The 27,513-nt window shown below is 41.5% G+C and overlaps 1 protein-coding gene across 1 annotated transcript; it reads right to left on the bottom strand.

Annotated features, from left to right (window-relative positions):
* Positions 1 to 1,964: 1,964 nt before the first annotated feature.
* On the bottom strand, positions 1,965 to 3,195 carry LOC311497675 (5-hydroxytryptamine receptor 1B; the record flags this gene model as incomplete). The annotated part of the gene is made up of 1 exon (XM_084558022.1): positions 1,965 to 3,195. The coding sequence occupies exon 1, from the start codon at positions 2,997 to 2,999 to the stop codon at positions 1,965 to 1,967; it is 1,035 nt and encodes a 344-aa protein (XP_084414148.1). The 5' UTR covers positions 3,000 to 3,195.
* Positions 3,196 to 27,513: the final 24,318 nt, after the last annotated feature.

Here is a 27,513-nt window from a genome sequence, read left to right as displayed (position 1 = left end):
GTTGGGGTTTGTGGGTGAGCACCTAGTGGCCAGGCCTTTGCCCATGCTCTAGCTGGGCCCAGCCCAAACTGGAGACATGGGCTCGCCTCCCTGTGGGCCCACCACCTGCAGGAGGAGCATGAAGGGTCCGGTGCGATGTGGATCTGGCAGCAGACCAAGGCGGGGGCCTTGGTGGTCTGATCCTCAGTTATGGAAGGTGGCTCTTGGAATGTCACCTCTCTGGCGGGGAAGGAGCTGGAGCTTGTGGAAGAGGTCGAGCGCTATCGACTAGATATAGTCGGCCTCACCTCGACACATAGTATAGGTTCTGGAACCCAAGTCGTTGAGAGGGGTTGGACCCTCTTCTTTGCTGGAGTTGCTCCGGGTGAGAGGTGGAGGCCCGGGGTGGGCTTCTTGCTTGCCCCCGGACTCTCTGCCTGTACGTTGGGGTTCTCCTGAGTGGACGAAAGGGCTGCTTCCCTGTGTCTTCGTGTCGGGGAACGGGTAATGACTGTTGTTTGCGCTTATGCGCCGAACAGCAGTACAGAGTACCCGCCCTTTTTGGAGGCCCTAAGACAGACGCTGGACTGCTCCTCGACTGGGGACTCACGTGGGCAATGACAGCGTGACCTGGATGTGCGTAATTGGGAGGAACAGCCTGCCTGATCTGAACCCGAGTGGTGTTCAGTTATTGGACTTCTGTGCAAGTCGCAGTCTGTCCATAACTAACATCATATTCGAACATAAGGTTGTTCATTGGTGCTTTTGACACCATGATAGCCTAGGTCAAGGGTGCTCATTATGTCGATCGCAATCGACCGGTAGATCGCGAAGGTAGTGCGGGTAGATTGCATGCCATTGAATTTTTTTTTTTAGATGTTAGTCTAAAACATTTATCCGTTGCAACTCGAAAACAAACAGCAAAACAAATGTTCATCTTTATTTATTTTTACTTTATATTCGCAACATGCCCTCAGTTCAGCGGCACAGATCCACAGCCACGCACAACTTCAACAACAACTCAAGACTACCGTCTTTCTTAAAGAGACAGTGCTATTTTTCTAAAGGTGCAGTGCACCAATTTTTCTTGATAAAATTAAAAACAAAAATGGATAGAGCTTTTAACACTGTAGCAACAATTAATAATAATATAATATAATATAAAATAATATGACTATATATATATACACGGGTAGATCACTTTGACGAGGTCATTGTAAAAGTAGCTCGCAAGCCAAAAAAGTGTGGGCACCCCTGGCCTAGGTCTACTGAAGTTGGATCAGATGGCAGTTGTAGCCGCAAAATCTCTGATGCTGGTTGCGGTGGTAATCCCCGAGCCCTCTGGTGGACACAGGTGAAAAAATTCAGCTGCATTAAAAGAAATCTGCATTATCGCGTTAATTTTGACTTTGGTCTTTTGGAGACAACCACCTGGCAGGGCTTTGAAGCTCAACTTACCATTCAAAAACTTTTTCTTATGCACTTCTGCTCAAGGAGATTTGTTTTTGCTTGTCAAAAACAACTTTACTGCTGTATTGCTTCCTGATTCCCGAAGCTATGGGTTGGCCAAGGGTCAAATCGCAGAACGTTCCTTAATTGTGCGTCGAAAAAATTCAGCGGCATTAAAAGAAATCTGCGTTATCATATTAATTTTGACAGCCCTGATCACTATTTAACATACCCCCTTAAATTAGAAAAAAGGTTTTGTTTTTAAAAGGTTTTAATTTGTTACAATCAGGTAAACAACCATTCCACACACTGAAACAGGCCTTGGTTATTTAATGTTACACAAAACAAGACAAAGGCCCACAGAGAGGGACATTCAGATCCAACATCTGCTTTTAACTGATGTAAAAAAAAATAATCTGTAATTTAACAAACAGCAAGCCACAAAACATGCAAACACGTCTCTTAACGAGACCCACGATGTGTATGACAAAGAGTTTGTGTGACAAACATCTAAATGACACGGTCCTGGTGGTTACTTAAGTTTTGGTGGAGGCTTTTCTCTGAAAAGGCATAAGGAGTTTGTGTGCACGAATCCTGAACTTTTGGTCTCTCACGCTGTAAATAATGACATTCCAGCAACTGTTAGTGGCTAAAATCCAGAAGGCGAAAAATGAAAAGTTGCACCATTTATTTCCCAAAACGTTCCCAACAACGAACACGGCAATGGGTGTGAATGACGCCGTGAAGGCCACCGTTAGAGTCCCGATGGTCTTGGCTGCTTTAATGTCTGAGAATGTTGGCTTGGTGGTGTTTTGGGATTCGCTCTCAGCCAAGTGTTTCCTGCGTTTTGAATGCTGTCTGATGCTGGAAAGAGAGATTATGTTAATGACCACAGTGCCACCTAGGAGGGTGAAGTCAAACGCAGGGAAGAGGAGGAGGATGTTCCAGGCCTGGCTGGGGAACTCGCCGATTGTCCCCAGAGCGTAGTTACACATCCGGCTGCAGGAGTTGTACTCCAAAGCGATCTCGCTGCTGAAAATCATCGGACACACAGCCAAGAAGAAACTTCCCACCCAGGAGAGGACAATCAGGATTGTGGTCCTTTTACGAGTAATCACAGAGTCCTTGTGCAGAGGTCTCATTACGGCGATGCTTCTCTCAATTGTGAGCAGGAAAATGGTCGTGATGGAGACAAAAGTGCATCCAGCAAAGATGGGGCCAATGACGTTACACGGGTGGAAACTCACTAATTGCGAGTTATATGACGTCCACTCGGGTGCAGAGTCGGTCACCATGAGGTAGACCTCAGCGTAGACAGACAGTGGCACCACAAATATCCCAACCGCCAGATCAGCCACAGCGAGGGATGCCTTCAGGTAGCCCTGAGGCGTGTGGAAGTGTTTGGTCCCCAGCACCACAGCCAGAGTCACCAAGTTCCCAAACAAGGTGGCGAAGATCAGTAGCACCATGAAGAGCACCATGAGGATTTTGTTGGCCAGAGTACAACAGCACACGGTGCAGTGTGCTGGTTCAGCTCCGTCCAACATGGTCGGTGTGCTGGTCTCAATCATTGGATAAATTGATGCTGCACATTCACATCTTGACCTAAAATAAACAGAAATCAATATCAGGCATGAGGGGTTTTAAAAAAAAGATAGAAATCATACAATATTTACAACACTAACATCGAGGGGCAAATGAGAAATTCAGCTTCTGCTGAACAAATGTGTTTGATAAATAGATAAAGATACACGCTTGTGCACGGGAAACTGAAATGTAGTAGACGACTACAACTTTCAAGGTCCATTTTAATAAGAATCACATAGCTTTAAGATGTTTTGCATGCACAGGAATCTGAGACCGCAACCCTATCATGAGACGCAGTGTCGACAGAGGAAGGACCTTCATAACCAGGGAATACGTTTAATGACAACCTTTTCTTCATTTGCTATTTCCAAAAGGAAAAGGAAAGGAAAACATGGTCATCTCAACAACGGCAAAACTTTGGGACATATTCTCCTGCATGAAGATTGAATTTGTAATGCAACACACACGCAGCATGTTTGTTCATGTCCTGTTTCTTAACATCAGTGGCCATTAACCCTTCAAATCACATTTTATCTACTGGATCAACACACCATGGTTACTTTCCGTCGAATACTTCTTCATATCTAGGTTACGCCACAGGTGTCAAATGATGCAAGGAACTGTAACTCAGGTTGATGTGTGTTTTCATACCACTTCCTTACATGACCAGTACCAAACTGTATCCCAACTTCCTGTGCTGGTGCTAAACATCTTCTGTCAGATCCAGTAACGTGAAGCAGAATTATCCTATAAGAATATATCCCCAATAAAAAATGGTTGATAAGTCTGCAAGGATTATGGGTAATGTAGTATATACCTTAACACAAAACCAACTTGCTACCTCTGCCTCTTGATTTAGTAGAAGGCTACTGAAACTGTATCATTATCACAACTTCCTCAGTTTGAATCCTGGTTGGCTGACCTTCAGTGATCACATATAAATGTCTTTCTCTACTTGTCTGTCAGATTCAAATAAAATTAACAACTAATTTTATTGTTGCCTTTGCTGAACATTTGGCAGCCTGTCCATTGTTCCTTTGACCCATTCTACTTGTTCCTGTGTTCTCTTGACTACTTTTGTTTGGAACTGCAGTGTCCATCTAAGCTCAATATAGGCAAACAGCCCAAACACAAACAAACCAAAAAAAAAAAAAAACACCAAAAAACACCAACAGCAACATGTGTAACATTTAGAAAAGAAAATTCAGCCATTGAAGCTGAAAATACGGAAAACATTTGACAGCAAATGCACAAAATGATAACCAAGTGAATATGTTATTTCAAAAATATGCATATGGAGAAGAAATGAAAAAATATGCTTAGTAGCATGGTTGGAGAAACCATGCAATCCACTGGGATGACAGAGAACACACACTAAACAACGATATCTGTATCTTGTTTAGTGTGTGTTTAGTGTGTGTGGGTGTGTGTGTGTGTGTGTGTGTTTGTATGTGTGCCTATGCACTGACGTCATGGCGTAATAACAGATGTGGTTTTACATCGCTCACGTGAGGCCTGGCCTGGGAGACCTCAGAGCTGGATGGATGGATGGATGGATGGATGGGACTAACCCCAGCTCGTGGTGAGGTAATGTCATAATCTGGCCGGACAACAACATCTGTAGCAGAGTAGTAAACAAAACCCAGCTGACTCTCGTAGCTGCGTTAATCCAGAGTCAGGCAGTTTCCTGGACATCCTCCCACTGAAACTCCTACACTTTGATTTAGATTATAAACGCCACAGACAGTTTGATTATGTCTAATTAAAAGCAACTAGTGAGGATTAAAATTAAAAGCAACCATTACGGATTAAATATACTGAGTTTATTTACGGCTTGTGTCCGTTTTCTCTCGATCTAAATGTCCTGCAGACACTTTTGAGAGAAGCGGTCAAGCTGAAACCTTCAGCCCTGCAAGAAGAACCCACACATGATAGTCACGAAACAGTATCCCACAGTGCAATTTGAGCCTGATTTACTATAAAGAGATGATATATCTCAAGTTACGTATGTAGGGTAAATAAAACAACGATGTTTTAAAGGATATCCATGTGAGTGTAATATAGTAAAAAAACAACAACAACAACCAAAAAAAACGCAGCTATAGGCTACCCTGTCAGTACTTATTTTGCCTTTCAGTTTTACATGTCCTTTCCTGAAGCTGTTTCTTCACTGTATATCCATCTACAGCGTGCAGTCATGCAGAAACCTCACGCATATCCAGCCAATAATGGTCTGGATACAAAGTGAAATCCATAAAATAAAACCTGCTCCAGCGCGCACGGATCAGCGCAGTCCATCCAGACCCTGTGCGTCTTACATGACATCCACTTTTCTTAAAAAAAGAAACAAAAAAAAACCAAACAAAAAAAAAACACGCAGCCTATGTGAACCATTAGTTTTCTTACCCATTCATTCTCCTGTGTTTAAAGAATTTTCGTTGTTTAGTTTAGCAAAACGCACAGCTTTCATGCACATTTCCAGATCCCAATGAGTAGTTTCCAGTCATCAGTAAGGATAAACGCATCAAGTGTGTCAGTTTCAATAAATAAGATATGCACGGTCCGATAGTATTAAATATAACAGTTAACTTTACTCACTTCCAGATTTAATTTCCCCTCGAGACGCAGCAGCGAGCTGTCCGTGGTAAAGCAGCATCTCCCTGTTGGATAGTCACACAGCACACTTCCAGTGCCACTTAAAACAACTCCAACCTCAAGACGAAAAGGAAGAAGGAAAGGAGTTCATCGTGAGGACCAGGGAGCTCTCTCTCCGATGTGCAGATGTTACATGTGCGGGGTGGATTGGTCGGCGGCGCGAGGCGCTGCGCTCTGGTCCGCATCGCTCCGGAGAGATTGTTAAAGTGTCTCCTCCGCTGGTTTCTCCATTGGCTGAGGATGCTGATGACAGAGGAGTCCACCGCCTATAACACGACGCCTGCTACACACCAGGGCGTGAGTGTCTCAGGATGAGGAGGGCAGTGTATCCCGTGGTTGTGTCCAAGTAGTTTTCTATCTGCCTGTGATGTCTCAGATATATATATTATTTTTTTTCCGTTACTAACCCTGACATTTTCTGAAAAGCCTCATTCACAAATGTCCTTTTTCCTAATTTCAAGCCTGAGTCTGTTCATAGAACTGACCTGAGCACTGCAGCAGTTTTTTTTCTCAGCCTGAGTCACTGCTGCAGCATGACAATGAGGTCCAACACTTCCAGGGACTCGTTTTTGTTTCTGTTAAATTACTTTTCTGACAGGACTTCCTTTGGTGGCAAGACTAGATCACAAGACAGGCCATGCAGCTGTCTTTACCCACAGCATTACAAAGTCCCACAGAATTGAACGTTTGGGAGCACTAAGGCACAGCACGAGATGACATGACAAAGGCTTGAAGGCGGCCTCCGGCTTTATTATCTGAGCGTGCAACCCTCAGAATGGTTCTTACATCAGAATCTGGTGTTACTGTTTTTATTATCTGACAAACTCAAACGACGACACAGGCAGTGTTCAAACGCAGGGAAAAAAGAAACACGTGTTCTGCAGATAATGATAGCGGAGGTGTTTGTCTATGCCACTTTGAACCTATAGTCAATTAATCTTCATCCACAAATTGCACAGTGCTGGAGACGAGAGAGCCGGGAAAAGAAGAGGGTAACAATTATCTGTCCTCTTGATGAACTGATGATAAGCAATATGTGAATATGGCTTTGGAAAATATCAAATGGGCGTTTTGTTAAAGTCGTTGCAGTTTTATTAACTTAAAACAAAATCAGCCTCATTTCATCCTTGGCCTTGGAAACAGCAGTCGGCAGTAGGGCCCTCGGCCCACCTACTTATTTGCTGTGAAGCTTTTGACAGCATCACATCACTTTCTTTAATGAGGATCTTTTCATCCGTTGCTGTTACCAAATTGTTAAGAACAGCCTGAACTCAAGATGGATGAGAAGTCCATAAACAGGGGCACTGAAAAGACATGAAGATAAATTACAGTAAAAAAAAAAACAAAAGCATTTTTTAAAGTTGTGAGACCTTGGAAAACTTTAGCAAGATTTCACAAAAGTTGAAAATATCAACAATGGAATAACACACGCACACCTGTGGCACAGGCTCACTGAAATGTATTTTGAGACTGGGATCAAATCCAAAAACATGAAATCAACACTTGGCAGGAGGTACAGTTTTCACATAAGTGAGAGACATTTGAAGGTAATACTTAGCATAAGGGGACACTTTAGTAGCAAGCAGTACTTTGACCTGCCAGACTTGAATTACTGGCAACCAATAGCAGCAGCACTCTGGATAGGTTCCCAGTGCTAAAGATGTGTGCTAAAAGCAGGGAACGAGCATGTGTACGGAAAGAGGAGTAATTGCAGTAATTGTTTTGGTATTAAAAGTTTCACAAAGATGTTTTGTTTTTTCTTTAGGGATTCTCTACATAACAGTGCTCTGAATAACTGAAAAATCAAGGCTTTCCTCGACAACATCAGCTGAAGATGATGAGAGTGGGCAGCAGCTGATAATATATGTAGATCGATTTAAGTCAAAATTGATGGAAAGGAAAAAGAGAAATACAACAGATGCAGGTGAGGCATCTATTTGAAGCTGATCTATCAACTCATTTAAATCCAAATGAATAAAACACATTAAGAAAAAATAAGTGGATACGAGTTGTTGCACACGGCTCTCTGAACCAGCCCAAAGATCAGATGACTGTAGTTAAGACCTGTCAGAGCAGCCAGACATCACATCTCTGCTCCTCTTTTAGTCCCTCAAGTCTTTTTCCTCCGACTTCAAAATGCCCTTTTATTCCCTGCCTTTCAGGAAGCGTTAAAAAAGTAGTAGTAAAAAGTGTATGTGTTGTAATAGTAATGTTTATCTGCAGGTTTGGCTCCAGTCCGGCCGTGGATGCTACAAAACAAAAGCATAATCCCGTGCTTCTCTGCATGTGGTGGGTAATCCTTAATCCAGGGGTCATCCAGTTTGATGCTTCAGATAACAGCGTGGGGAAGTCTGTCTCTGGAATTTCTTTCAGCCGTGCAGTGACATGAAACCTGTCAGCTGCTCTGATTTTATTTACCTTTTATTACCTGTCTCCATTTATGTATGATGTTGACTGAAGAGGGGTTACGACTATTATAAAACACCACACGAGTTAACTGAGAAAACACTAACAGATAGATCTATAAAAAAAATATATGAATTAGTTGCAGCGTCATAAAAATTTGTCTTAACCAGTGAAAACAATTTTTTTTAACCATTCCACAGATTTCATGTTAACAAATTATAGGTTGGAATGTCACTCAGGACATCTAGTTTATGCATAGCACCAGTAATTTTGTCAACAGCTGTTCACGATTCACTTATCATTCATTATATAATCACATTCCAGTGGGCTGGACGTTTATTTTACAGCTGACTGTGCTTTAAACAACTTGGAAACTTACAGAAAATAATGTGATGGCTTTAGAAGCTTCTGACAGGCTAACTGGCATCATTCAAAATGTCTCTTAAAGATTTTCCTGTCATAAAAACAGAACTGGCAGTACAGTTTTTCCATCTCAGCATAAAGCTGTTATCTTCCACCTTTATAGTACTAAACAGGCACAGGATTTACTGTTGATTTTTTTTTTTTTAGTCTGACAACATTCCAGTTACAGAAAAGAAATTGTCCTATGCTAACAAACGAAACAAAAAATGGACCTCATCCATTAGTTCACTAGATGGAGATGGATGAATAATCACTACTTGAATATGTGTGGACTCACACACTCAGTTTTGTTTTCCTGCAGTGCAGTGGATTTTCTTCAACCCTATAAAACGCCGTTAAATTTCATCTCACCAACTCAGATTTACAGCAGTGTCCTGCGTCAGGATTCTGTTAACCCTGCACATTTTAGACAACTGTACGTACTCCCCCTTCCAGGCTTGGTACCAGCCTTGGCAGGAGGAGTATGTACATAGCTGCAATTTATGTCAATAATACACTTATAATAATAATAGTACACTTAGAGGTTATGCTAACTGTATTTCATTGGCTTTTTACCCGTATTCTGCACAGTGACAATAGAGTTGAATCTAATCATTTGAGTCAAATGGTGATATACGCGAGGATGTATTTTAAAGCCTATCTTTAAACTAGGTGCCTCTTTATCTGACATCATGAGAAAAGTAAAGGAAACCCACCAAGACCTCAGAAAAAAATTGTGGAACTCTACAAGTCTGGTTGTTGCTTCCGAGCAACACCATGGGACCACACTGCCGTCATACCACTAAGGAGGGAAGCCTGTTCTGTATCTTTGTCAAGGACCAAGCAGTCAAGGACAAACAGGAACAAGTTTACATAAGACAAATAAAAGAGTAGTCTAGATTACTCATCTGGGGATTCAGGATTTATTTACTTCATCTAAAGTCCCTCGTGTCTCTTTTGTTCTTACAGCAATAAACATATTTTGATCTATATATTCTGTAGCTGCTGTGAGTCGTTAGCAGTTGTTGTCTCATTAAAATGATGCTGCACTGAGAGAGGACTGTTAACCTGTTTGATGAGTAAGATCCCTCCATCTTGATAGAAGCAAGAAGCCACATTAATAATATGGACAGCACCCCATGTTGCTCCCTACATGTCAACCAGTGACCTAAGGGCAAATCCTCAAACACTGAGAGGCTAAAAGCAGCTTTTAGTTAGAAGAAACTAAGGGAAATTGGCTTCTTAGAGTGTTTTACTAAGTACTTTTGCTCTACATCATGGAAGTATGAGGAGACAGCTCTTGTGTCACTGCTCAGCGTCTACATGGCTGTGTCCGCGTTTCAGACAAGTACAGGGATAACGAGCTGTGACAACGATATCAGCCTCCATCTTTCCGTCTCGACCTATGTGTGTCACTATCCACACTTACAAGGACAACATTTCTTCAACCTGGAGACTCACGGACACAGCGGCAACCCCAGGTTCTGGGAGGCTCCAGGCCAAGACGTGTGTGTGCTATCTTCCCCTGCTCAAAACAAGCAAAATCTGTCATAGAGCAGACATAAGTGGGGCCCTCCTGTTGTCGGTGCACTGTAGACACTGTGCAGCCTTCATGTGTACGGCTTGTCGAGCTTGTTACGTTTATATTATACTAGAATACTGGATTCTTTGTGGCCATGTAAACGCAGCAGTTGACACAGGCAGGCCGTCAACTAATCACTGTACAATGTCACCCATACCAACAGGGTCAACCACTGCGCATGTCTCCCAAGTAGCTCCCAGCATCTTTATGATTAGATCTCTAGAGGATGCTCTCCGTGAGGAACAGAGCTGTGTCTGTAGTGTTAGTGGAGGGAAAAGATGCTTTGTGATATATTTACCCATCAGTCTCCAGCCTGTACCCTTCTTCCCCATTAGTCATTTACCTTATATGAATATATGCTGCCAGGTTCCTCCTCTCTCCAGTTTGCCTGGTTGCTGCCTAGACTTTATTATCCTGGTTTGTTTTGGTTAGAAACACACACAGAAAAGTAGCTGCTGGGAATCATCAACGCCTCCTACACTCCACTACAGGTGAGTATATCCCTCAGAATGTCACCTCTAATGCACCTTACTGCTTCTCTACTACACAGAGATGTACAAAATAACAAGCTCTGAGTCACATTTATTTACATCTGTCACTGTTTTACTTCTATCATTCGTGCCGCCTTATTTGCTGCAACTCTACCAACACTCCCACCTGCTGCAGACCCGTTCATGCTCTGCTCATTAGTCCCTCAGTTACTGTTTTACACAGTATTGTTTCACCAGTTACACATTGCTCGATTGTTTTTGACTGTGTTCCAGAGGCTTGTTTTTTGGGTTTTTTTTTTTTTTTTTTTCCTGCCTGTTTACTGGTCTCACTTCTGTGGACTTTGCTTGTCCTTTGAGTTTTGTTTGTTTAGCAACCTGCTGATCCATTCAGGCTGCAAGCTCCTGTTCGCATATTTGATTAAGGCACCATAACCTGCACCCGTCTGCCTCGTCTTGGTCTTCATCTGGGTCCTTCCTTCAGCTCTCTGACGCCCCTTTGTGACAATACAAGTCTCTTTGTGGATTCAACTGATTTATTTGAGCTTTGTTATTCCCAGTCATGCTCCTTGCAAGGGATTCATTGCTAATTTAGTTTGGTCCTGCTTGCCACTTTGTTATTCTGTCCTTAATTTGGTTAACAGCCTTCATACTGATGGGTTTTTTTGTTTGTTTTTTTACAGCCAAAAGTTCATTATCGATTTTAGAAACAGCAACTCTGTCTCTGATTACGTTCACATGGGAATTATTTCTTCAACACAGTTGATTTTTTCAGATTCCAGTTTATGTGTTTACATGCCCCAAAACAAGTAATATAAGAGAAAACAAAATAGTCTGGTCTGTTCTGATTGAGGGTGGCACAGTGGCGAGGTGGTTAGCACTGATACCTCACAGCGAGAAGGTCCCGGGTTCGAATCCATGGGCCGACTTTCTGTGTGGAGTTTGCATGTTCTCCCTGTGTCTGCGTGGGTTCTCTCCAGGTACTCCAGCTTCCTCCCACTGTCCAAAGACATGCCGTAGGTGTGAATGTGAGTGTGAATGGTTGTCTGTCTCTCTGTGTTAGCCCTGCGATGGACCGGCGACCAGTCCAGTGTGTACCCCGCCTCTTGCCCGATGACAGCTGGGATAGGCTTCAGCAGACCCCGCGACCCTTCACAGGAACAAGCAGTTACAGAAGATGAATGAATGAATGAATGTTCTGATTGAGGGGTTTACAGGGATGTCTGGACTGGCATCGGGGTCCAATCCAGGCAGTTTTAAAATGATCGGATCTTTTGTAGTTATTTGTTCAAGCTTCTGCCATAAAACAAAACCCCGTCCCTGTAGCATCACAGCGTCTTCTTCTGTTTTATTGGTGGTTGGCTAGCATCAAAGTCACATGACTAAACATGCTTGCTGCATGGGAAATGAAGTCAGTCAGACAGCAATTTGTAAATTGTGCAAAGTGGATGTCTGGCTAGATGGTAGTAGGAGATCATTTAGGTCTTTTATTACTACCAACTTTATACGCCACCTACTAAAAGAATAACAAAATGGAATATGTTGTGTTATTTAGGCAAAGTCTGCACCGAAACGACAACAACACTGAACGCTGCGATTAAAAGAAGAGAAAAGTTTCCTCGAGACAACGTGAAATATTACAGAGAGGGTTGCAGAGGTTTCTGTTGAAGAAAGCACAGGTTTTCACTGTCGGTTGGAGCATATGGAGCCAAGATACAAGCTACCATCTTGACACTACATTAGCTTTGACAGGTGCACACCTGTTTGAGGAGAATCAAAGTAAGAAAAGACTTTTTGAATATCCAAGGGAGAAAATCGGACTCGGTTCAGCCAATAATCATCAGTAGATTGGGGGTAAAAAAAAAACTTGATTGGGACATCACTAGTTACATGAGGCATTTTTATTCTGATTATTGGTTGATTAGTTAAGTTATTATCCATGTAAATGTAGCAATTGCCATACGTCTGTGTTGTGATAGATGTTTGTCTACTTCATTTGTGCCAAATGATGCAACAACACATGTTGCAGCGGGCAGGCTGCAAATAATAATAAACTAATTTAAATTGGTTACATTCCAATAGAAGAACATTAATGAAGAACATATTTATTAAAGCTTAAAATAATAGATTTTGTACATATCCTATGGGATTAAATTCAATTTCTTAAAACTCAGCTGTTGGTTATTCCTGTTCCCAGTCTTATATCCCAGTGGAATCACATATTGAGGGATACTGACTGGACTCCAGCAATCACAAACAACATGAAAACCAGAATAATTTTCATTTCCCTTAAAAGAAGAGACCAACTCAATTTGACAGTCTAAGTCTGTTTTCCTTTCCCTGCCTCGCCTTGTCTGCATAAAAAAACAGATGCATCACGTTTCTCCCTCAGAAAAAAAATAAAGATTTCTGTCAAATTCAGCACAAATAATGTCTCATCCTCCCTCTGTGTCGTCTCATCGTACACAGAGTGAAAAACCCTGCTCTGTCAGGTTATTAGACATTTAATTTAAAAGTCAAGTGGGCTCAGTGAAATAACAGCAGACTTATTAATGCTGCTGTTGGGCTGAAATGTCAGTTTGAATTTCATTACTGCAGCTTCCAAATGAAGCGCTTATTAGGTTTAAATGAAGAGCGCCATTGTTCTGGGGTCGGCAAGCTGTCTGTAATTACTTTTACTAGTAAATCATTAAACTCTTGCGCGTAAACACACTAATTATATAAAGAAGAGACACAGTTTGCAGTTCACTTCAAATATTGACTCAAAGCAGCTGACGTGATAACCTGTAGACCTGTGTTTAAATGTACAAACACACTTGATCTAGAAACGCCTGCTAAATAAACATGTGCAGTTGTATCTGTTCGTTACCCACAGTGGTGTATTAAAGGATCACCAAAAGTGATAGTACGTAATAGTGAAAAACCAATGATCAAAGCTTTACTTCAGGCCAATGGGCTGTGATCCTGGCCAAAATAGAAAGTGGAGTTTATTGTTAATTGTTAATTTCCTTGTATTTGCAACAAATTCACAATACGCTCACACTGACTCATGTGGTTTTAAGACTTATGTATTGATTCACTGAGAGCTACACATCAGACGAGGGGGCCGACTAGGAAAGGCGATGGATCCAACATACACATTGGCTGACATATTGTGCTCTGCATGCATGGGTTTGAATCCCACCCTCATCGCATTCCCTGCTTAGGGAGGGACCTGTAATGTAGTTAGAGCAGCTTTGGAACAGAGGATTCACAGGTTTGCATCTCTTTACGAACTTTTCTTTCTTCTATATGGAGTAAAAAGGATGAAGAGACTGCTACTGTCAACAGGTGGCAGCAGTGAGGCACCCATGGAACGAAGAACTTGTCAAAAGTATCCCACTAGTATAAAAATATAAAAATACTACCGATCTGTTCTGATCATTCAACTTCAGTATAATGTTTGATTAAAAACTAAGGTTGAAAAATAATAACTTTTATTTTTTTTGGTAAGTATGGTGGCTTTATTTCATCTTAAGATCAGCCAAGCTTTCATCTCACTGCAGTGTTACCAGACTAACAGCCGCATGACACATGACTCCAGAGCAGAAGACATTTCACACAAACAATTTTCACTACCTGAGCGGCTCATAAATTCTCCCTGGTCGTGTGAAATTAATGATGTTGAGAGAAAGATTAATAGAACACATTTCCACCCAGACACCCGCTGCTCTGCAAAGACGAGACGCATGCAATCCCTCCACCAGCTCGGAGGGATTCTCCTGTGTGAAAGCAAACTTGTCACGATTGATCTTTCCTACCAAATACCTCCAGAAAAAAACCTTTGATGAGGCAACAGCTACGCGTGAATTGCGTGCAGCAATTTTTGGATAAATACACGAGAATAAAACGAATGTAGCAGCATTTTCTAAACTTCAGTCTGAATGAAGATGAGGAAACTGTTGGACATTCAAGGTAAATTTCCCGTTATTCACATTTACTTGATTAGTCAGCTGTGTGGAGGTGAGGGAGGAGCAGAAGATTGTACATCTCTAACATTTTTTTCTGTAGCTACGTAACATCTGTTCATGTCCACCTGAAGTGACTGAGGTTACTTAGTGTAATATCACCTGTTGTTATAAACTGATGTCTTTTCTTTAGCTTGGGAGAGAGTCTTCAGGGTGTGACACACCAAGCCGACAGTCAGCTGTTGGACCGTCAATGAGTGCCTATGACCTTAGATTTTGCTATGTGTCCCACACCGCTGACACTAATGGGACCTTGTTGGCAGATTCAGCATGTTGAATCAGTGGCAAGTCGGTCAGAGAGATCACTCTGATTGGCTGTTAAGCTTAGAGAACCTGTGCATGAGAAGACAAACAGAAGTGATGAGAATAAACAAAACGACAAAGTTCACAACAGCATGATTTCAAAACAACAATTCTCAACCTACCTACCTGCCATGTGCTGGTATGGAGAGTTATTTCACACAGGCTCAGAATGAATGTACCAGCTGATCCTTGATGTACTTAGACATGAGGTGACATGATGTTACAGTTGGTCTATGTCACCAGCACTTGTTTGATGTTCTTTACATATCTTCAAAAGGATGGGGTTCTTCATTTGAGTCCATCATGTTTCTACTGAAGCTGAGGAGGGACAAAGCAAGCACTGGCTCTAGAGAGGGCCTTAGCATTTTACCTTGGAATTGCGGCAACCCAAAGGTGTTTCATACAAGCTTGGAAAGAGAGGGTTATTCAGTTGGTTGCAAACTGCAACCTCACCACCAGATCTCACAAAATCCTACACACTGGTCCTTTAAATATATGAGTCACCTTGCTTGTCATGACTTTCCATGAATACCACTGTATCAGAGCCATAGAGAGAGAGAGTTGCGACACTCCCATAGACCTCTGTTGTAAAAAATGGCGGCGCTTTTAACCGCCTACTTCCGGGATTTGAAAATCGGATTAGTTCCTAACACTGTCATTTGGGCGTTGGACCTCATTCACTGACATTGCTGCGCATCGAGTTGTTCCAGAGGTAAGTTGCTGAAATATCGACCTCTTTTGAATTGTCAACTGTCTATATTGTGTCAGAGGCCCTTTGTGATGCTTATACTGGTCTTCATTTGTATATGCACAGCGTAATTAGTTATATTTTATCTTGGTTGTTTCAACCAATTTTCTAGCATTGCCTGCTAGCTAATTAGCCAGCGCGACTTCCCCTGCTGTGAAGGTAGTTCGGTAATGAATCGCTACCACCTTTATAGCAACTTTTATTTAATTGAATTTTAGGATATACTAACTTTTCATTATGTGACGTGTTGGCTATACTTAATTTGTTGTACTGTTCCTGTTCCATGTTCACTTGGCTAGTGTACAATTTGCCCAGCGCGACTTGCTGATGCTTGATGAGATGCTGATAGATTGCTATCCCATGCCATGAGCTCGTGATCAGGGTATGTCAAGGCATTGTCGTGACTCGTGATTTGAGCGAGGGTTATTTAATTAGGAATGACGGGAATTTTAGGACTGGCGAGTTTGGCGTTGTGGTCCTGGGGGTGGCCACTCATCAGAAGAAGTGAGCTAGCTTCTAGGCGAATTCTGAACGGACCGCCATGGCAGACCTCTTTGCGTTATCACGAAGGTAGGCTAATAGCTGAATCGGAATTTATAAGCAAAATCACGGGAATCAATAGCCTAATACAGCCCAGTTGTGCACAAATGAATATCGTGAGACGTCTACCATCAGATGAATGATATGGAAAAGTTAAGTTAGAGCCTCTAAAGCCAGTGCTACTACCCATGCGAACATGAACACTAAGTTTTTCCCTCCAAAAATGTAGCCTAAAACTTATCTAAGTAATATAAGTTTTTCGTTGTCACCCTGCCTCTCCAAATGCAAAACTGACATTAACAAAAATGCAATAATGTAATAACAGCTGAAAAAGTACTTGGGTGTGTGTTTTATTTTATATTTACCGTTCAATAATGCAATCGCTGCTGTCTGTCCCATAGAAGAACATGACAGCCAGCGCATGTTTTGGAACTAATTGGGTTTACATGAACCACGTGACAGCCATAGCGGCGACATCAAAAAGTGTCGCAACTCTCTCTCTCTATGGTTCTGCACTGTATTACAGAGATTATGTGAGATCTGATTTTGTGTCTGTCATCTGTTTACAAGTAGTAAACAGTGAATTGAGTTTTAGGACTTTTAAGCTTAAAACAGCTGCCTGAAAACAAGGTTATGAATCAAAGCAGAACAGTTGTGGGTCAGACACATAGACTGTATATAAATATGGACAATGCGCCCCGACTCCCTTGCAACTGGCCAAACAGACACTACTTTTCCAGGGATAAGGGTGGCTCCATTTTGTGAGTTTGGAGTCTGCCCATAACGGTCCGATAGTGAAGCCACGTGGGTTACGTTCTCGATGACCCGCCCATACTGAGATTTACCTCCACCAGCTACAAAGAAATGTCAGATTATACTTGTTTATTTTTTCCTACTCTCGCGGCAACCAGTAGTCATCATGATAACAAAAGCTTATCAGAAAAATTGATACTTGAGTATACCTCAGTATTAGATAGATAGATAGATAGATAGATAGATAGATAGATAGATAGATAGATGCTTTATTAATCCCAAACTGGGAAATTTCACCTAAAATTAACCACCTAAAATAAGAGAAATTATCCTTGAAAAAAAAATTATGTGACATGTGTTTAAGTGTTCTCTTTCACAGCATTCATTTCATATTTTAGTTTGGCCCAAGTCCCATCCACTAACATGGAGGGGGTGGAGCTTATGATCTATACTGCAGCCAGTCACCAGGGGGAGCTCTACTTGCTTTGGCTTCACTTTTGAGGAGCAGTTCCGCCTCCATCTTTATTTACAGTCTATGGTCAGACACGTAAACGCTGAGCTACAATATGTATTCATACTATAAAAATATTGATTATTCAGCTTTGAATGACAGTGGTCTGCATACATATGGTAAGCATCAAACTTGCCTGTTCACTGATTACTATTCAAGAATTTCAGTCTGTAACTTTGCTTTCTTCAAATTGAGTCCGGTTTAGAGGAAGCTCTCATGAAAATTTACCAAAATTGTAGCAACTGTCGTGGCAGAAAATGTTGTCCTCATTGTGCAAAATAGATTGTTTTCAGGGACTTTGAATGCAGCATTCATGCATGCTGAGCATGATAAAAGCTCAGCGATGTTTTTTTAATCCACCACAAAACCTCCAGGGGTAAGCACCGGCAGATGATGATAATCTTCAAGTGCGTCTCATTACGTGTTTGAGCAAAAATAAAAGCTGCACATGCTCTCTTGTTGTTTTAAATATGACTACTCTGGCTACATTATACATGCATTCATGAAAAACAAAGACTATTGGGTTAGAATTTGTTTTGGTAAGTAAGTAAAAGCAGAAGCTGCGAGTATGAACCATTTCATTTCTTTCTGACACAGTGACAACTACGCAGTGGATAAAGTTCTAAAAACACACAAAGAGAAATATCTTGTAGCATAAGAAATACAACGGTATGGAGAGCAACCAACAATATTATAAATAATGAGCGTAATCATATGTAAAATTCATTATGGGACAAATGAAGGAGTCCAAAGCAAGAGCTTTATAATCTGACATCTCCTCTTGGATAATCAAGACAAAACAAGCAATTACAGTTGCCAGTATTTCCTCACTCAGCATCATATTTGCGAAATGAAAAGAAGCGAGAAATAATGATGATGGTTATCTCCTAAAGTGGCTGATAAATTAGTAACCTTCACCGTCATCTCTCGGTAGATAGACTTTGCTGAAAGACAGGAAGACATTGACCTGTGCTGACCAAAGATAGATGTGTTATATAATCCTTATCTAACCACATTGAATGACTAACAACAGTCTTTATTTAGGGTGCCCTTTCATATTGTTCACTTCACCTCTATAACTGTGATGCAAGAATGCAGAATGATTTTGACTTTTTAGCAAAAATAACTGCAGCTTTCTCTTTATGATGCCAAGGAATCAATAAAAAAATAAATAAAATAGATAAAAAAATAAAAAAATTAATTTAGCACTTGTGCACTTACTTGAGGCCGGATTTAAATGTCCCATGTTTCATGAGAAAAAATCAGATACTGTGTTATTACACTATCATTTGTGCAAACAATTAATAGTTTATTATTATTATTATTCATTCATTCATTTTCTGTAATCGCTTGTCCTCTGGAGTCTATCCCAGATGTCACTGGGCGAGAGGTGGGGTACACCCTGGACAGGTCTCCAGTCTATCACAGAGCTAACAAAGAGAGACAGACAACCATTCACACTCATTCATTCATTCATGCATCTTCTGTACCCGCTTATTCCTGTTAAGGGTCACGGGGGTCTGCTGGAGCCTATCCCAGCTGTCATCGAGCGAGAGGCGGGGTACATCCTGGACAGGTCTCCAGTCTATCACAGGGCTAACACAGAGAGACAGACAACCATTCACACTCACATGCACCAATTTTGAATCACCAATGAACATAACCAGCATGTCTTTGGGCAGAGGGAGGAAGCTGGAGTACCTGGAGAGAACCCACGCAGACACAGGGAGAACATGCAAACTCCACACAGAAAGGCCCAGTCGGCACATGGATTTGAACCAAGGACCTTCTGGCTGTGAGAAAATGCCACAAAACCAAAAACAAAGTGGACTGTGCAACATAAAGAAAAAGTTTTCTTTGAAGAAACAACACCATCTAGTGGTCACAGTAGATAAGGCATAAGCAAAGGAGGATGTTTGGTGATTTAAGCCACTTAAAGGGGAATTAGAATTTTTTACAACCTGGACCTTATTTCTGGCCTAAAATATCGTTTACTCACCCATATAACTTTGGTGTCATTTGGAGTCGTTCGGACAATATTTAGATCCAGTGGAGCGTTTGCTTATATCCGTATAGTGGGAGTGGCTGGGGCACCGAAACGTAGCCTCTAAATAACGCATTGTCTGTCGTGAAACTCGTTCGTTTCACCAATATTTTGTTATGATACACTAGTGCTATTCCCCGGTGAGTCTGGAGTTACCTGTTATCATCATCCTGGGTCTGTAGATTGACTTTCTAAATTCTGAACGAGATTCGCGGCAGATAATGCGTTATTTAGAGGCAGCATTGCGGTTCCCGATCATCACTCCCACTATATGGATATACGCGGCGCTCCACTGGATCTAAATCTCGTCCGAACCACTCCAAAAGACACCAAAGTTATATGGGTGAGTAAATGATCATATTTTATGCCAGAAATAAGGTCCAGGCTGTGAAAAACGTTAATTCCCCTTTAAGCCATTTAAGCTAGAAGACTTTCCAGGTTGTGGTTTCCTAGATAACCCTCCTGTATACTTTCCACCCCAAATGTGGTGGAGTGAAGCAAGCAGAACGTAAAAGTATTGTATGGACGGAGCTAGCTCTTCACACCGCCACTGCTCTTTGCCTGAAAAGAAAATGCTGTCAGAAACACCGCCGCTCCATCTGGGTTCACCTGATGCTCCTACTGTCAGCATGGGGAATTTGGCTGTAGGATCAAAGCTGTGTCACGATATAACATTGTTTGCGTCATGTGTCAATCAACTGTATCACTCTCGCCCACTGATCGTTTCAAATGCCATCATCTCTACAACTCTCTGAATTGTATTAAAATGACATGATCTCTTGTCGTCACAGGGCCTTTTGTCTAGTGTAGCTCTAGGACAACTCGGCTGGTACAGGGAGGAGGTCGGGGTGGATGAATGGGTTGACAAAATTTGTTCCATTCAGAGCATCTCAGCTCAGAAAATATTTGTCTGAGATTTACAGGACTGGCAAACCTCTTCAAAAAACTTAGATTTTATTATGATGAATACTTTTGTCTGTATTTTTCAGTCGACATGGCACCGGCTTTACTGCACTTCATTTTTCCCTGCAAAATCAACAAACCAAATTTCCCCTCATCATCTCTGCCTCCACTGCAGGAGGCCACTGAATGACTGATTCCGGCCACGTTGTGCCAGCTGGGGTTTCACTGAGAACTCCAGACAATGTATTTACTGTGCACTTAGTGAGCAGCACTGAGCAAGGTGATTCAGCCTTGGTTGCATGGAAGAGGAGGTCAAGCAGAGCAAATATTAGCAAAGTAAAATCTGTCAACAAAGGCAGCAAAGGTGACGTGGTCAACGGGGGCGGGCAAACTTCTTTAAGATGTCTTTCATGTTGCACAAATTCAGAAAATACATATGAGTAAACCTTCCCATTTTGTCTCATTTTCAAAAGCCAACCAGAAGCAAATTATTTTGGCACCAACATGTGACCTCATAAAAACAGCACTACCTTTCTGTGACGGATTTGACGGTCAAGCTGCTTCTAGTTTCAAGTTGCATTTTTCAGCAACACTGCCGGTTGAACTTGGTATTTTTTTTTTTTATGAAGAGTGGCATTGAAAGATGTTGGACTTATTTCATTTCAATTTTGTAAACACAGGAGTTCTACCAAAATACTAGACCAAACAGAGCAGAGCTCCACTTCTTTCTGCTCTCAAACTGTGGAGGTGAAATATAAACGGCCGTGACTGTCACGGTCATTTCACAGGGATGAACTCTGAGACGCCGAACTGAGCCTTTCTCTCTGTGGATGTTGTGTTGACATTTTCTCGTTGTAGCAGCACATTCACTGCTCAGCCTCTGTGTCACAGTGTTTCAAGACAAAACAAAAAAGGGATGTGAAACTGTGTAAATGTCAGCTCTGCAGGTATCAGTTCTAAAGCGGACACAAAACCAACACCAAGGGCAAGCTGTCTTTGCAGACGCACACCCAGAAAGCTACAAAAGCTACAACCTCAAGTCAAAGTGCAAGTCAAAGTGTGAAGCTTCTCTGCCTCTCATCTATTTAAAAACAGGAGCGGTGGTCCGTTTTTTAGATATTTGCGAAATATCTCTCTAGTTACTGGATGTGTTTCCTCAGTATAAAGTACAGATATACATACATATTCCAGAGTATGACATTTAATGAGTTTTGTTGATCTCTGATCCACCACTTCTTTGATTCTTGTTTGAAGTCTTTGAAGTCCTGCCCCCCTCTGTGTAAACTGAAATGAAACTGATGTTCCCTTCAGTGTTAATTTTTGCCATCATCAGGTCAAAACTTTTGTCCAATAATATTTACAACCTATTACTTTCCTCTTCCCCTCGGCTGCACTCGGCTGTTTCATACCAAGTAGCATTCAGTATGAGTATGGTAGCTAGTGTGTGTTTTCCTCCACTAGCTATCTATATATACCAGGTCTGTACCAAAAACAGCCAATGAAGGGGTCTTAAAGCTACTTTTTCTCTCTAGATTTTTTTGGGAGAAGATTGTTTCTTGACACTGCATTGAATTTATAGTTTTTGTATAACAGACCTAAAATAAAAGGCCCAATATCATTTTAGTATTATACTCCCTTAATTGTTGGAGTGTATTTAAATGCTGCTGCATTACAGCTCATGCAGCCTACATAGCTAATATAGCCATCCACCTTGTGAGATGTGAGAGGCATTTAAAGTGCGGTCTATACCTGTGCGGGACATAGATGTCGTAACCTACGCAAGCAGCCTGCACTGGTGAGAGTCATTTATACTTGTGTGCTCGTCAGTCTGGCTTGCTCTGTAAAAACACCACCCAGACGCTAGTCAGCAGTCATTTTGATTTCTACTTCCTGCTTCACTTTCAACAGTGGCAACTGTCTGTATCTCCGAACCTCCTCAATTAACCTCTCCTCGATGTGTTCCATCTATATAGATCCAAAACAATCAATTCTAAAATTGCAGAGATGGAGAAGCGGCCGGAAACATGCTACTACCAAGCGGACCGACCACAGCTCTTGTGGTCTGCATCGCCGCAACGCGTAGTTACATTTCTGAGGATGTGCACGTAGGCTCTGCATAGCGTCAAATTGACGCAGAAGAATAAACCATGCATAAGGCATTCTGGACAAAGGCCTTTATCTCTGATAACTGTTTATCCTTTAGTTATTTCTCTGTCAATATCTTTTACAGCAGACGTGTTAGTAGATTCTAAACAGCTCTCTTCTCCTAGAGCAGCCAGTTTGTTGTAAACAAATTCAACCCAGTGGCACTTTTTGTATGAGTGCAAGTTGATCTGGCCTCCAGACCACTCTAAATTGGATGAGTGTGCCACCTACTACCACAAGGAGAATCTGCTACAGTCAAATTGTATTTTCCTTTTTTTGTACCAAGGAGCTACTGAAAATATTAAGATGCGTCATATACATTTCATAACACATTGGCCTGGCTGCTACATGAAGCAAATAACTCCTAAATAGGAGTTATCCTGGTGATAGTGTGCACCACTGTGTTTAAATGTTAGCATTTATCCTCCATGTCTGCATACATGTGACGTGGGACTGAGCAGAAAAATCAGTTTATGACTGGGAAAACAGCATTTTAATAATACATGCTTAACAGCACCAATAATTTATATAACATATAAATCAAATATCTAAATCTGTTGTCAGGTGAATGCTGGTTTGTTTGTAGCATCTGTGTTGTTTGTTCTTTCCTTCTTATAAACACATGAACACACCGCAGTCCCACAAAAACACCATCCCAGGAGGACATGAATGAGGTGCAGACTCACAGAAGATACTAGCAGAATGAAAGAGATTACATCTGAATGCTTCATCAGTTTTATCAAATTATCGCAACACAATTGAGAGTAGGGATCCAGCGCAATGTCCTGAAGTCCAAGAAGATTAAAAAAGTAACGCTGTCTTTGTAGATAGATTGGATTCCTGCAGGAATTCTCTACCAAATTAGCAAATTTAATAGAGCTCCGGGGCTGCAGCCATCACACCGAGATCATGTCGCCATATTTTATCTGCAAATCTGGGAGGTTTAAGCAGCCTGCAAATGAAACGGTTGGATTGGTCTGGATGGTGATGTTGACACTTAGGGAAATAAAGTCAAAATCTTCAAATTAAAACAGTATGTGGTGTCTTTGGATGGCATTACCTTGGCCTCCAGTACTACTGTAAAAAATCTTGGTGTTATATTTGATGAGGATATGTCCTTTAAATGTCACATAAAGCAAGTGACTAGGACTGTCTTCTTTCACCTGCGTAATATCGTCAAAATTAGGAACATCCTGTCTCAGAGTGATGCTGAAAAACTAGTTCATGCATTTGTGTCGTCCAGACTGGATTATTGTAATTCATTACTGTCTGGCTGTCCAAATAGCTCTTTAAAAAGCCTCCAGTTGATTCAAAATGCCGCATCAAGAGCATTGACAGGAATTAGCAAGAGAGATCATATAACTCCAGTTTTAGCTTCTCTTCACTGGCTCCCTTTAAAGTCTAGAATAGAATTTAAAATCCTCCTCCTTACATACAAGGCCCTTAAAGGCCTAGCTCCATCGTATCTCAAAGACCTTATTGTACCATATCATCCCAGCAGATCACTTCGGTCTGAAAGTGCAGGCCTACTTGTGGTTCCTAGAATTTCAAAAAGTAGAATGGGAGGTAGAGCTTTCAGCTATCAGGCTCCTCTCCTGTGGAACCAGCTCCCAGTTTGGGTTCGGGAGGCAGACACTCTCTCTATTTTTAAGGTCAGGCTTAAGACTTTCCTTTTTGATCAGGCTTATAGTTAGGGCTGGACTAAACCATCCCTTAGTTATGCTGCTATAGGCCTAGGCTGCTGGGGGACGATGCACCAAACACATGTCCTCCTTCTTTCTTCTCTCTCCTCTCTCGCATCCTCCACTTTCTTTTCTCTGGCACAGAGCTCTTGCCCTCTAATTTCCTATATACTACTAGTCATGCAATTCTGTGCTATTACTATATAGAATGTTTACTGCTGTGTGTGTCCCACCCCCCTTCCCCCCCCTTCCCCCCTCTTCTTGTGAGTATCTCTGGCCTGGAGTGGTGTGTTTCCTGTGGAGCTCTATACTACATCTGTTGTCGTGGTCTCATCAGCCTGCCCAGTCTTCATGGAATCCTGCAGTTCTCCACTCCTACCTGAATGAACAATTCTCCAACCTGCCTATGATTCCTCTTACATTTTCAAACTGTCATGTAACATCATCAGTTTGTATCATAAGATTCCACATGTACACTTTAGTCAGATATGTGTATCTATGACAGATGTATGTTTATCTTGCTGTTCTCTTCTCTTCTCTCTTTGCTGTTCTCTTCTCTCTTTCTTCTGTCTGTACCCGGCTGGCTTTAGGCAGATGGGTCCCTCCATATGAGCTGGGTTCTGCTCGAGGTTTCTTCCTGTTAAAAGGGAGTTTTTCCTTGCCACCGTTGCCTTCAGGCTTGCTCTGGGGGTTTCAGGCCGGGTTTTTGTAAAGCGTCTTGAGACGATTTGTATTGTTATTGACGCTATATAAATAAAATTGAATTGAATTGAATTGAATTGAATTGAAAATTAGAGATTGGCTGAAATTTGCATTATTACTTGGATGGAAACACAAACAAGCTTATACTCATTCACCTGTAACGAACAAGGGACCACAGGACTGAGCCATTTATTCTCCGCATATTTACAACATTCACATTCACATTAGGTTTTGATGAATATGCCAGTTATACTCTCTGCAATGCAATTTAAACAGTTGCAAAAGATGCAGCTGTAGTTTGTTGTTTAATTCCTTGCCACCTCACAGCTTGTCTTCTCAGAAAAAAGAAAAACAGAAGATGATATTAGCAAGTAAATACATACATTTTGCTGCATTAACTCTATTTAACATTTGGATGTGTTTTTGCACTGTTTATACATGTACCCTGAACCTCATGTGGCGCTGGATAAAAGTATAAACATGAGCTACTGCCTATAGACAGATAAATATGTGGCAGAAGTTAAATGTAAAATTCCGAGAAATGAATCCATGCATCTAAAGGAATGTTAAGAAGGATTTATTCTTCAGCTGTTTTGGTGATGGAATTAATTATAATCCAGCAGGTTTTCAGGACCATTGCTGCTCCAGATGAACGTGTCATGCATGATCAATCCATGCAGTGTTTTCATTTTTTATCCCAAAGCCCTGTCAGTCACTGTCACGGAGAGACATCATCATGGAGTCAGTTTATGTGTCCAAACAAGTATTAAAACGCATTTTTGTAACTGATCTTGACGGTTCTAATCTCAATCTGAAATATTTAATAAAATAAAGTCTGACTGTCCCTGTATTTTTCCGTCATGGAAATGCATTAAAGAGGACGTGACAGGACAACAGAATTAATCAAGCCACGGTAAACCTATCTATCTTCACTGTCGTTGTATATTTACATTTTGGGGGCTTTCTAGTGCCGTGAAGGGCTGTAATGGACCACCTTTTACTGTGCCACCTATTTTGGTTTCATTTTATTAGACACCAAACATCAAAAACATACTGAGTCAGTCAGAGAGCAGGCTTTGCTCATCTATGACCAGTGCATTAAGTGGAAAAAAATGAGTGCAGGTTCTCCTCTTATTCATACAACTCCAGTCCTCATTCTCTTTGACCCCCTTGTCGAGAACGAACGAGAGAACGTCACAAGGGACCAGTGACAGTGAGTGCTAGTGAGAACTCCTGATATGGCAGACACTTGACACACCCGAGGGTAAAATTAAGAAGTGGCAGTACTGTATACTGGGGCATGCTAGCTCATTTACAGCACTGATTATAACCATTTGCTTTTGAGATTTGATAGAAAGTGAAGGGTAATCCTTGAAGTATTTTGATTTAGGTTCTAAATAAACCAAAGCAGAGCTCCGTGCAGGTGGATTGTCAAAACACCATGAAAAGGGAAGTGATCTTTTGTCAAGCTCATCAGTATTCAAGAAAAGCCCATGACAAGCCATTTAGGGAAACCAGAAGAGCTAAGACGAGCTTCATCGTTTGCTTACTTCACTTCTTCACATCTGTTTCTTTTCTCATGCACTCACAGTTTGAGTCAATATTGTGAGCTGGAAGTCTGCCGCCGTCCAACTTGTGGCAAGTGTGCGGGACACGCTGCCAAAACTAAGGTCACAGATGCTTATTGACTGCCTGACAGTAGCAAATAGTAAACTGTCAGCTTAAAGTGTCACAACTCTGAGATGTTTAGATGTTCTTATTCATGACACAATACCATCAGGGAGGCACCTGAACAACTTCAAATACTCAGTCGCTGCCATGACGAGCCGTCCTCAGTGACAGGAAGGTCGACCACTCCCTGTTGTTGGTTTTCAGGGAATTTATTTCACAAATGTTATTAATGGCCGTAAAACTTTCGATTTCTTTCAGTAGTACAGCTTGTACTTAGTTTCCTTTTTTCTCCAAAGTTCTGTTTTGCATCTAGATAAAAGCAGGTAGACGGAAATGTGCTGACATGCCTTTGCTATGTTACAAAAATAGGTCTGGTGTCACAAGATAAATGAAGACAGACCTGTTTCTCCATGGACATTTTGAATTGTCACAGTAGGGAAAACACCACTGTGCTACTGTAATGATAGTGAAACAACATGCAGAGAAGCAAGACTTCCCCATTAGTGGAATGCAGTTATCATTAACACACCTGTGCTTTCCCCAACAGAACAAGTGTTTGGATTTTACCAGCACTGGAAACCTCCATGAACACAGTGTGCGCTGAGTCGGTCTGTTGACAGTTGTGAGCGTTTAAATCATAAAGCGTGTAATATGCAAAGATTCTGAACTGATTCTCCTGAATGTGTTTAATATTTGTCACTGATATCCATTAACGTTGCTGTCGGTTGTGTGTCACCAAAGAAAAACCAAGTGAGATCTGGTTCCAGCAACTAGGACAAACACCAGCGGCAGTGCAAATGTCGCTGCCTGTCTGTTTGTTACAAACATTACACTGTCAGATAATTTAATATTTGTAAAATACTAAAGTTAGAAACCGTCTTTCAATGGGATTACTCCAGCCATTGACATGTTGACAGTCAGACCCATAAGTATAAATGGTAAATGGCCTTGCTTTT

Source organism: Chelon labrosus (genome assembly GCF_963514085.1).
Source record: "Chelon labrosus genome assembly, chromosome: 12".
NCBI classification, from domain to species: Eukaryota; Metazoa; Chordata; class Actinopteri; order Mugiliformes; family Mugilidae; genus Chelon; species Chelon labrosus.
This window is presented reverse-complemented; position numbering and strand designations above follow the sequence as displayed.